The 12,796-nt window shown below is 44.7% G+C and overlaps 1 protein-coding gene across 2 annotated transcripts in view; it reads right to left on the reverse strand.

Moving 5' to 3' along the window:
* LOC129869467 (ras-related protein Rab-6B) overlaps positions 1 to 12,796 on the reverse strand; it is a 139,361-nt gene that overhangs the window by 69,707 nt on the left and 56,858 nt on the right. For both annotated transcript variants that reach the window (XM_055943919.1, XM_055943917.1), the window contains exon 3: positions 1,690 to 1,743. In XM_055943919.1, the coding sequence (XP_055799894.1) occupies positions 1,690 to 1,743 (54 nt within the window). The remainder of the gene's footprint in view (positions 1 to 1,689; positions 1,744 to 12,796) is intronic.

The raw sequence follows: 12,796 nt of genomic DNA on the forward strand, positions 1-12,796 counted from the left end.
GTCAAGGTCTGGGGGCGGTGTGTCACAGCATCATCGTACTGAGCTTGTTGTCATTGCAGGCAATCTCAACGCTGTGCGTTACAGGGAAGACATCCTCCTCCCTCATGTGGTACCCTTCCTGCAGGCTCATCCTGACATGACCCTCCAGCATGATAATGCCACCAGCCATACTGCTTGTTCTGTGCGTGATTTCCTGCAAGACAGGAATGTCAGTGTTCTGCCATGGCCAGCGAAGAGCCCGGATCTCAATCCCATGAGCACGTCTGGTACCTGTTGGATCGGAGGGCGAGGTCTAGGGCCATTCCCCCCAGAAATGTCAGAGAACTTGCAGGTGCCTTGGTGGAAGAGTGGGCTAACATCTCACAGCAAGAACTGGCAGATCTGGTGCAGTCCATGAGAAGGAGATGCACTGTAGTACTTAATGCAGCTGGTGGCCACACCAGATACTGACTGTTACTTTTGATTTTGACCCCCCCCCCCCCCCCCCTTTGTTCAGGGACACATTATTCAATTTCTGTTCGTCACATGTCTGTGGAATTTGTTCAGTTTATGTCTCAGTTGTTGAATCTTGTTATGTTCATACAAATATTTACACATGTTAAGTTTGCTGAAAATAAACACAGTTGACAGTGAGAAGACATATTTCTTTTTTTGCTGAGTTTACATATCAAACACACCTGTATATCTAACACACCTGTACCTCTAACACTGAGGTGACGTTTAACACACCTGTACCTCTAACACTGAGGTGACGTTTAACACACCTGTACCTCTAACACTGAGGTGACGTTTAACACACCTGTATATCTAACACTGAGGTATATCTAACACACCTGTATTTCTAATACACCTGTATATCTAATAAACCTGTACATCTAACACTGAGGTGACGTTTAACACACCTGTATCTCTAACACTGAGGTGACGTTTAACACACCTGTATCTCTAACACTGAGGTGACGTTTAACACACCTGTATATCTAACACTGAGGTATATCTAACACACCTGTATTTCTAATACACCTGTATATCTAATAAACCTGTACATCTAACACTGAGGTGACGTTTAACACACCTGTATCTCTAACACACCTGTATCTTTAACACTGAGGTGACGTTTAACACACCTGTATCTCTAACACTGAGGTGACGTTTAACACACCTGTATATCTAACACTGAGGTGACATTTGACACACCTGTACATCTAACACTGAGGTGACGTTTGACACACCTGTATATCTAACACTGAGGTGACGTTTGACACACCTGTATATCTAACACTGAGGTGACGTTTGACACACCTGTATATCTAACACTGAGGTGACGTTTGACACACCTGTATATCTAACACTGAGGTGACGTTTGACACACCTGTATATCTAACACTGAGGTGACGTTTGACACACCTGTATATCTAACACTGAGGTGACGTTTGACACACCTGTATATCTAACACTGAGGTGACGTTTGACACACCTGTATATCTAACACTGAGGTGACGTTTGACACACCTGTATATCTAACACTGAGGTGACGTTTGACACACCTGTATATCGGACACTGAGGTGACGATATTTCACAGGGACAAGGTGTGGACCTGGTGTTGACAGTCAAATGGCAGTAAAGAGCCGAGGATTAGGAGCAAATTAACTTTTTCTCTGTTAAAAAAAAAAGATGGAGCTACTTACAGTTCGGTCTTCCAAGTACATCGTTTTTGACAGGAAGTCTATTCCGATTGTGGCCTGAAATTAGGAAAAAAATAGTGTTAATTGTTTTGAGGACTGTGGAGTGTTAATGGTACAGTAGATATCTGACTGAACCCAGTACAGTACAGTAGATATCTGACTGAACCCAGTACAGTACAGTATATTAGATATCTGACTGAACCCAAGTGACATCAATAAGGGATCATAGCTTTCACCTGGATTCTCGTGGTCAGTCTATGTCATGGGAAGAACAGAGTGTTCATAATGATTTGTAAACTCAGTGTAAATGGCTCTGTATGCCAGCAAACACTGGAGAACTATGAATAATACACTGACAGTGGCATGTATTGTACATGGGATCATCCAGAATAATAATTAACAGTAATCCACTAGTCTTATATTATTTGTTCACTAAACCTGAAGTGTGGAGCCTCGGAGACAGGGGGGTCTGTAGTATTAAAGCCTGCAGTATTAGAAACTGCAGTATTGGAGCGTGTAGTATCGGAGCCTGCAGTATTAGAAACTGCAGTATTGGAGCCTGTAGTATTAGAGCCTGTACTATTGGGGCCTGTACTATTGGAGCCTGCAGTATCGGAGATCTCAGTATTAGAGCCTGCAGAATTGGAGCTTGTAGTATTAGAGCTTGTAGTATTGGAGCTTGTAGTATTGGAGCTTGTAGTATTGGAGCTTGTAGTATTAGAGCATGTAGTATTAGAGCCTGCGGTATTGGAGCTTGTAGTATTAGAGCTTGTAGTATTGGATCCTGTAGTATTAGAGCCTGCAGTATTGGAGCTTGTAGTATTAGAGCCTGTAATATTGGAGCTTGTGGTATTAGAGCCTGCGGTATTAGAGACTGCGGTATTAGCGCCTGCGGAATTAGAGCCTGTAGTATTGGAACCCGCTGTATTGGAGAGGTAGTATTAGCACCTGTAGTATTATAGCCTGTAGCATTGGAGCCTGTAGTATTAGAGCCTGCTGTATTAGAGCTTGTAGTATTGTAGCCTCAGTATTGGAGCCTGTAGTATAAGAGCTTGTAGTATTAGAGCCTGTAGTATCAGAGCCTGCAGTATTAGAGCCTGTAGTATTAGAGCCTGTACTATTGGGGCCTGTACTATTGGAGCCTGCAGTATCGGAGATCTCATTATTAGAGCCTGCAGAATTGGAGCTTGTAGTATTAGAGCTTGTAGTATTAGAGCCTGCGGTATTGGAGCTTGTAGTATTAGAGCTTGTAGTATTAGAGCCTGTAGTATCAGAGCCTGCAGTATTAGCGCCTGCGGTATTAGAGCCCGTAGTATTGGAACCCGCTGTATTGGAGAGGTAGTATTAGCACCTGTAGTATTATAGCCTGTAGCATTGGAGCCTGTAGTATTAGAGCCTGCTGTATTAGAGCTTGTAGTATTGTAGCCTCAGTATTGGAGCCTGTAGTATAAGAGCTTGTAGTATTAGAGCCTGTAGTATCAGAGCCTGCAGTATTAGAGCCTGCAGTATTAGAGCCTGCAGTATTGGAGCCTGTCGTATTGGAGCCTGGAGAATTGGTAGCCTGCAGTATTCTTGGCCTGTAGTATTGGGGCCTGTAGTATTGGGGCCTGTAGCATTGGAGCCTGTAGTATTAGAGCCTGCAGTATTAGACCTTGTAGTATTGTAGCCTTCAGTATTGGAGCCTGTAGTATTGGAACTTGTGGTATTAGAGCCTGCAGTATTAGAGCCTGCGGTATTGGAGCCTGCAGTATTAGAGCCTGCAGTATTAGAGCCTGTAGTATTGGAGCCTGTAGTATTAGAGCCTGTAGTATTAGAGCCTGCGGTATTAGAGCCTGCGGTATTAGAGCCTGCGGTATTGGAACCTGCAGTATTAGAGCCTGCGGTATTGGAACCTGTAGTATTAGAGCCTGCGGTATTAGAGTATGCGGTATTAGAGCCTGCGGTATTAGAGCCTGCAGTATTATAGCCTCTAGTATTGGAGCCTGTGGTATTGGAGCCTGTAGTATTAGAGCCTGTGGTATTAGAGTCTGTGGTATTAGAGCCTGTATTATTAGAGCCTGTAGTATTAGAGACTGCAGTATTAGAGCCTGCACTATTTGAGCCTGCAGTAATAGAGCCTGCAGTATTAGAGCCTGTAGTATTGGAGCCTGCGGTATTAGAGCCTGTAGTATTAGAGCCTGCGGTATTAGAGCCTGTAGTATTAGAGCCTGCATTATTGGAGCCTGCGGTATTAGAGCCTGCGGTATTAGAGCCTACGTTATTAGAGCCTACGGTATTAGAGCCTACGATATTAGAGCCTACGGTATTAGAGCCTGCGGTATTGGAGCCTGTGGTATTGGAGCCTGCGGTATTAGAGCCTGTGGTATTGGAGCCTGTGGTATCGGAGCCTGTAGTATCGGAGCCTGTAGTATTAGAGCCTGTTGTATTAGAGCCTGCAGTATTGGAGCCTGTAGTATTAGAGCCTGTAATATTAGAGCCTGGAGTATTAGAGCCTGTAGTATTAGAGCCTGTAGTATTAGAGCCTGAAGTATTGGAGCCTGTAGCATTAGAGCCTGTAGTATTGGAGCCTGCAGTATTGGAGCCTGTAGTATTAGAGCCTGTGGTATCGGAGCCTGTAGTATTAGAGCCTGTAGTATTAGAGCCTGTAGTATTAGAGCCTGTAGTATTAGAGCCTGCAGTATTGGAGCCTGTAGCATTAGAGCCTGTAGTATTAGAGCCTGCAGTATTGGAGCCTGTAGCATTAGAGCCTGCAGTATTGGAGCCTGCAGTATTAGAGCCTGTAGTATTAGAGCCTGCAGTATTGGAGCCTGTAGTATTAGAGCCTGTAGTATTAGAGCCCGTAGTATTAGAGCATGCAGTATTGGAGCCTGTAGTATTAGAGCCTGCAGTATTAGAGCCTGCAGCATTGGAGCCTGTAGTATTAGAGCCTGCAGTATTGGAGCCTGCAGTATTAGAGCCTGTAGTATTGGAGCCTGTAGTATTAGAGCCTGTAGTATTAGAGCATATAATATTAGAGCCTGCGGTATTAGAGCCTGTAGTATTAGAGCCTGTAGTATTAGAGCCTGTAGTATTAGAGCCTGCAGTATTGGAGCCTGCAGTATTGGAGCCTGCAGTATTAGAGCCTGTAGTATTAGAGCCTGCAGTATTGGAGCCTGTAGTATTAGAGCCTGTAGTATTAGAGCCCGTAGTATTAGAGCATGCAGTATTGGAGCCTGTAGTATTAGAGCCTGTAGTATTAGAGCCTGCAGCATTGGAGCCTGTAGTATTAGAGCCTGCAGTATTGGAGCCTGCAGTATTAGAGCCTGTGGTATCGGAGCCTGTAGTATTAGAGCCTGTAGTATTAGAGCCTGTAGTATTAGAGCCTGTAGTATTAGATTCTGTAGTATTAGAGCCTGCAGTATTAGAGCCTGCAGTATTGGAGCCTGTAGCATTAGAGCCTGTAGTATTGGAGCCTGTAGTATTAGAGCCTGTAGTATTAGAGCCCGTAGTATTAGAGCATGCAGTATTGGAGCCTGTAGTATTAGAGCCTGCAGTATTAGAGCCTGCAGCATTGGAGCCTGTAGTATTAGAGCCTGCAGTATTGGAGCCTGCAGTATTAGAGCCTGTAGTATTGGAGCCTGTAGTATTAGAGCCTGTAGTATTAGAGCCTGTAGTATTAGAGCCTGCAATATTAGAGCCTGCGGTATTAGAGCCTGTAGTATTAGAGCCTGTAGTATTAGAGCCTGTAGTATTAGAGCCTGCAGTATTAGAGCCTGCAGCATTGGAGCCTGTAGTATTAGAGCCTGCAGTATTAGAGCCTGTAGTATTAGAGCCTGCAGTATTGGAGCCTGTAGTATTAGAGCCTGTAGTATTAGAGCCCGTAGTATTAGAGCATGCAGTATTGGAGCCTGTAGTATTAGAGCCTGTAGTATTAGAGCCTGCAGCATTGGAGCCTGCAGTATTGGAGCCTGCAGTATTAGAGCCTGTAGTATTAGAGCCTGTGGTATCGGAGCCTGTAGTATTAGAGCCTGTAGTATTAGAGCTTGTAGTATTAGAGCCTGTAGTATTAGAGCCTGTAGTATTAGAGCCTGTAGTATTAGAGCCTGCAGTATTGGAGCCTGTAGCATTAGAGCCTGTAGTATTAGAGCCTGCAGTATTGGAGCCTGTAGTATTAGAGCCTGCAGTATTGGAGCCTGCAGTATTAGAGCCTGTAGTATTAGAGCCTGCAGTATTGGAGCCTGTAGTATTAGAGCCTGTAGTATTAGAGCCCGTAGTATTAGAGCATGCAGTATTAGAGCCTGTAGTATTAGAGCCTGTAGTATTAGAGCCTGTAGTATTAGAGCCTGTAGTATTAGAGCCTGCAGTATTAGAGCCTGCAGTATTGGAGCCTGTAGTATTAGAGCCTGTATTATTGGAGCCTGTAGTATTAGAGCCTGCAGTATTAGAGCCTGCAGTATTAGAGCCTGCAGTATTGGAGCCTGTAGTATTAGAGCCTGTAGTATTAGAGCCTGCAGTATTAGAGCCTGTAGTATTAGAGCATGTAGTATTAGAGCCTGCAGTATTGGAGCCTGTAGTATTAGAGCCTGTAGTATTAGAGCCTGTAGTATTAGAGCCTGTAGTATTGGAGCCTGTAGTATTAGAGCCTGTAGTATTAGAGCCTGTAGTATTAGAGCCTGCAGTATTGGAGCCTGTAGTATTAGAGCCTGTAGTATTAGAGCCTGCAGTATTAGAGCCTGTAGTATTAGAGCCTGCAGAATTAGAGCCTGCAGAATTAGAGCCTGCAGTATTAGAGCCTGCGGTATTAGAGCCTGCGGTATTGGAACCTGCAGTATTAGAGCCTGCGGTATTGGAACCTGTAGTATTAGAGCCTGCGGTATTAGAGCATGCGGTATTAGAGCCTGCGGTATTAGAGCCTGCAGTATTATAGCCTCTAGTATTGGAGCCTGTGGTATTGGAGCCTGTAGTATTAGAGCCTGTGGTATTAGAGTCTGTGGTATTAGAGCCTGTATTATTAGAGCCTGTAGTATTAGAGACTGCAGTATTAGAGCCTGCACTATTTGAGCCTGCAGTAATAGAGCCTGCAGTATTAGAGCCTGTAGTATTAGAGCCTGCGTTATTAGAGCCTACGGTATTAAAGCCTACGGTATTAAAGCCTACGGTATTAGAGCCTGCGGTATTGGAGCCTGCGGTATTAGAGCCTGCAGTATTGGAGCCTGTAGCATTAGAGCCTGTAGTATTAGAGCCTGCAGTATTGGAGCCTGTAGTATTAGAGCCTGCAGTATTGGAGCCTGCAGTATTAGAGCCTGTAGTATTAGAGCCTGCAGTATTGGAGCCTGTAGTATTAGAGCCCGTAGTATTAGAGCATGCAGTATTGGAGCCTGTAGTATTAGAGCCTGCAGCATTGGAGCCTGTAGTATTAGAGCCTGCAGTATTAGAACCTGTAGTATTAGAGCCTGTAGTATTAGAGCCTGTAGTATTGGAGCCTGTAGTATTGGAGCCTGTAGTATTAGAGCCTGCAGTATTGGAGCCTGTAGTATTAGAGCCTGTAATATTAGAGCCTGCTGTATTAGAGCCTGTAGTATTAGAGCCTGTAGTATTAGAGCCTGTAGTATTAGAGCCTGTAGTATTGGAGCCTGTAGTATTAGAGCCTGTAGTATTAGAGCCTGTAGTATTGGAGCCTGTAGTATTGGAGCCTGTAGTATTAGAGCCTGTAGTATTAGAGCCTGCAGTATTGGAGCCTGTAGTATTAGAGCCTGCAGTATTAGAGCCTGCAGTATTAGAGCCTGCAGTATTGGAGCCTGTAGTATTAGAGCCTGCAGTATTGAAGCCGAGGCTTTGAGCCAGTTGAGTTTTGCCGTGTTGGAACCTCGGGGCCTTGGAGACGGAGGAGCGCTGCAGCATTGGAGCCAGTGCTGCTGCCCAGCGGGGTGCCCCCTGCCTGGTCTGCCCACTCTGACAGAACTGGTCACTAGCAGCTTGATCACAATCCCATTACCCTGGCGATGCCAGCCACTGTGGCCGGCTGTAAGACTTACTCAGGCTCCTCTGGCATTAGGACCAGGACTTAATATATATTCTCCCACAGCCAGATCATCTAGACTCTCACTGTAACCGAATTGTCTCTAGTTCAAATAAAAAAAAGATAAAGAAATACTTAAAACATAATCCAGGTTGATGGTCATCTATCAAAAAAGCTCTTTAGTCAAATTGGGTTGAAAACCTGGAGGAGATGTATTACGAAGTCTATGAATTAAATAGCGTGATGAAAAAAGGATCAAACAGTTGGCATTCCTCAATATTAGATCAAGTCTTGTTGAAAGCAAAGCCACAGAGGTGTTTGTTGTTTTAATTTTGAATGGCAGAGCCAGGCATCCTCTCTGGGTTATATATAGAATACCACACACAGAGAGAAGCACAGTGCTGCGGAGCACAAACAGACCCCCATGCAGACTAAATAATTCAGAACTCTTTCATTATTAACCAATCACACATCATCGTTAAAGAAATCCCCAGCTTCCGGATCCTGCATGGCCTCTCAACCAATGACTGCTGGGGGGAGAGGGAATCAACCAATTACTGCTGGAGGAAGAGATAATCAACCAATGACTGCTGGGGGGAGAGGGAATCAACCAATGACTGCTGGGGGGAGAGGGAATCAACCAATGACTGCTGGGGGGAGAGGTAATCCACCAATGACTGCTGGGGGAAGAGGGAATCAACCAATGACTGCTGGGGGAAGAGGTAATCAACCAATGACTGCTGGGAGAAGAGGGATTTAACCAATGACTGCTGGGGGAAGAGGTAATCCAACAATGACTGCTGGGGGGAGAGGGTTTTAACCAATGACTGCTGGGAGAAGAGGGATCTAACCAATGACTGCTGGGAGAAGAGGGATTTAACCAATGACTGCTGGGGGAAGAGGTAATCCAACAATGACTGCTGGGGGGAGAGGGTTTTAACCAATGACTGCTGGGGGAAGAGGGTTTTAACCAATGACTGCTGGGGGAAGAGGTAATCAACCAATGACTGCTGGGGGAAGAGATAATCAACCAATGACTGCTAGGGGTAGAGGGATTTAACCAATGACTGCTGGGAGAAGAGGGATTTAACCAATGACTGCTGGGGGAAGAGGAATTTAACCAATGACTGCTGGGAGAAGAGGGATTTAACCAATGACTGCTGGGGGAAGAGGGATTTAACCAATGACTGCTGGGGGAAGAGGGATTTAACCAATGACTGCTGGGAGAAGAGGGATTTAACCAATGACTGCTGAGAGAAGAGGGATTTAACCAATGACTGCTGGGAGAAGAGGGATTTAACCAATGACTGCTGGGAGAAGAGGGATTTAACCAATGACTGCTGAGAGAAGAGGGATTTAACCAATGACTGCTGGGAGAAGAGGGATTTAACCAATGACTGCTGGGAGAAGAGGGATTTAACCAATGACTGCTGGGAGAAGAGGGATTTAACCAATGACTGCTGGGAGAAGAGGGATTTAACCAATGACTGCTGAGAGAAGAGGGATTTAACCAATGACTGCAGGGAGAAGAGGGATTTAACCAATGACTGCTGGGAGAAGAGGGATTTAACCAATGACTGCTGAGAGAAGAGGGATTTAACCCAATGACTGCTGGTGAAGAGGGGGAACAGAATGGTTCTAATATCAGGAAAGAGATTTGTTCTGAATTAAAACACCAGGCACCATTAGCCAGGAAGTGAAATGTATGTTTTCTTCATAAAGGTTGTATGAAATAGAGAACTGCATTCCAATCGGCATTTTTCATGCTGCCGGCAGTCAGACAGACAACTTTGGGATGGAAATATTTTTGGTTTTCCCGCAGGTTAGTTGGAAACGGTCATCTTTTTGCTTCGTATACATTAGCCTATCTATTGTATTAAAATGACCTATTTTTTGTTGTTGCATTATTCAGACAGAATTCGCTGCATCAACTTCACGAGCCTCTCTCCTCTCCTAGTTTGGGGTGGTAGTTCAAGTGTGCCTAGTATGTCTGGTCTCTTCGAAATACTGTAAAGTAGGGTGTCTACATGGGGCGGAGAATCACGTGACAGTTCACTTAAATACGAAATTAACTTAAATATGATTAGACGGAAATTTACGACAGTGTCTGTAAATACCTTTTTTGACACTGGAAAGAAGTGGAGGGCACTCAACCAATAGCAATCAATAAATGGTATCATCATTGAAAAGGAAAAGGTGAGTGTTGCGCCTTGGTATTTAATTACCCATTTATTTGTCTGCTTTATGCAAAACATAGCAAGTGGCGCTGTCATCATTCTTGCTGTTTCCAGTTCAGTAGACATACAGTGGCTTGCGAAAGTATTCACCCCCCTCTCTTGGCATTTTTCCTATTTTGTTGCCTTACAACCTGGAATTAAAAATTGATTTTTTTGGATCATTAATTGTGAAAAGAACAAGAAATAAGACAAAAAAACTGAAAACTTGAGCGTGCCTCACTATTCACCACCCAAAGTCAATACTTGTAGAGCCACCTTTTGTAGCAATTACAGCTGCAAGTCTCTTGGTGTATGTCTCTATAAGCTTGGCACATCTAGCCCAATTTGTAAGTCGCTCTGGATAAGAGCGTCTGCTAAATGACTTAAATGTAAATGTAGCCACTGGGATTTTTGCCCATTCTTCAAGGCAAAACTGCTCCAGCTCCTTCAAGTTGGGTGGGTTCCGCTGGTGTACAGCATTCTTTAAGTCATACCACAGATTCTCAATTGGATTGAGGTCTGGGCTTTGAGTAGGCCATTCCAAGATATTTAAATGTTTCCCCTTAAACCACTCAAGTGTTGCTTTAGCAGTATGCTTAGGGTCATTGTCCAGCTGGAAGGTGAATCTCCGTACCAGTCTCAAATCTCTGGAAGACTGAAACAGGTTTCCCTCAAAATTATCCCTGTATTTAGCGCCATCCATCATTCCTTCAATTCTGACCAGTTTCCCAGTCCCTGCCGATGAAAAACATCGTTGTTTTCTCGGGGTGATGAAGGGTGTTGGGTTTGCCCCAGACATAGCGTTTTCTTTGATGGACAAAAGGCTCAATTTTAGTCTCATCTGACCAGAGTACCGTCTTCCATATTTTTGGGGAGTCTCCCACATGCCTTTGGTGAACACCAAATGGGTTTGCTTATTTTTTTCTTTAAGCAATGGCTTTTTTCTGGCCACTCTTCCATAAAGCCCAGCTCTGTTTAGTGTACGGCTTAAAATGGTCCTATGGACAGATACTCCAATCTCTACTGTGGAGCTTTGCAGCTCCTTCTGGGTTATCTTTGGTCTCTTTGTTGCCTCTCTGATTAATGCCCTCCTTGCCTGGTCTGTGAGTTTTGGTGGGCGGCCCTCTCTTGGCAGGTTTATTGTGGTGCCATATTCTTTCCATTTTTTAATAATGGATTTAATGGTGCTCCGTGGGATGTTCAACGTTTCGGATATTTTTTTATAACCCAACCCTGATCTGTACTCCTCCACAACTTTGTCCCTGGCCTGTTTGGAGAGCTCCTTGGTCTTCATGGTGCCGCTTGCTTGGTGGTAACCCCTGCATAGTGGTGTTGCAAACTCTGAGGCCTATACTGAGATCATTTGACAGATTATGTGACACTTAGATTGCACACAGGTGGACTTTATTTAACTAATTGTGTGACTTTTGAAGGTAATTGATTGCACCAGTTTTTTTTCATCATTTCACTTCACCAATTAGGACTATTTTGTGTATGTCCATTACATGAAATCCACATAAAAATCTATTTAATTACAGGTTATAATGCAACAAAATAGAGAAAACGCCAAGGGGGATGAATCCTTTTACAAGGCACTGTACCTGCGAGATCAGGTGCGCGTGCTGTCTCAATTAAATAGAGCAGGCTATAGCCTATGCATGGGCAGAGAAGCACTGGGCAGTTAGGCTATAGTTTACTACATTGCCTAGAAATAAATATTGATCACCTATATTTCTCAGTCTGAAAATCGTCTCACTCTTAAAACGGTAGGCTATAAAAACAAAAAAATCTCAAGAGAAATCAATTTTACCTCTAAAATGAAGAATGGCTAGAATCTTCTATGTTACCCACCAGGGATCTCAGCTACAGTAACTATCTAACTTTATTTTTTAAAGGCTATCAAAATGGGCAGGTGGACTTCGATGAAAACATGTCAGGACCATAGTGGCATCTTTTATGCTGTACCTACAGTTGGTCTACCAGTGTTGGTGGAGCGATGCCAGACAACCTGGAATCAATAGGACCATTTCTCTGACATCATTGGCCTTGGAATGTTCCAGCCAACAACCTTTTTTTCCAAATCAAGCCTCATTGATTACCTTAAAAAAAATAATAATAATAATAATAATAAATAAATGTAGCTTCAGAACAGAAGGGCCCGGTTGATAAACATCGGTTGATAAATAAAAGGCTGGTTTATAAATTGGTCTAACGACATGTCTGTAGACAATGAGAATTCGACAAGTGGCGCTGGTTAAAATAACAGTAAATGTCTGTCTGTAGACCGTCAATGTGAGTTTCTGTTTTCTTGCCGCACAGACATGAAATAGTTTCAACGTTGACGCAGGTAGCTGGGTCCAGGGGCAGGCAGAAGGTCATACACAGGAGGAGGCATGTAGCTGGGTCCAGGGGCAGGCAGAAGGTCATACACAGGAGGAGGCAGGTAGCTGGGTCCAGGGGCAGGCAGAAGGTCATACACAGGAGGAGGCAGGTAGCTGGGTCCAGGGGCAGGCAGAAGGCCATACACAGGAGGAGGCAGGTAGCTGGGTCCAGGGGCTGGCAGAAGGTCATACACAGGAGGAGGCAGGTAGCTGGGTCCAGGGGCAGGCAGGTCATACACAGGAGGAGGCAGGTAGCTGGGTCCAGGGGCAGGCAGAAGGTCATACACAGGAGGAGGCAGGTAGCTGGGTCCAGGGGCAGGCAGGTCATACACAGGAGGAGGCAGGTAGCTGGGTCCAGGGGCAGGCAGGTCATACACAGGAGGAGGCAGGAAGCTGGGTCCAGGGTCAGGCAGAAGGTCATACACAGGAGGAGGCAGGAAGCTGGGTCCAGGGGCAGGCAGGTCATACACAGGAGGAGGCAGGTAGCTGGGTCCAGGGGCAGGCAGGTCATACAC

The sequence above is a fragment of the Salvelinus fontinalis genome, chromosome 14, assembly GCF_029448725.1.
Source record: "Salvelinus fontinalis isolate EN_2023a chromosome 14, ASM2944872v1, whole genome shotgun sequence".
Taxonomy (NCBI): Eukaryota; Metazoa; Chordata; class Actinopteri; order Salmoniformes; family Salmonidae; genus Salvelinus; species Salvelinus fontinalis.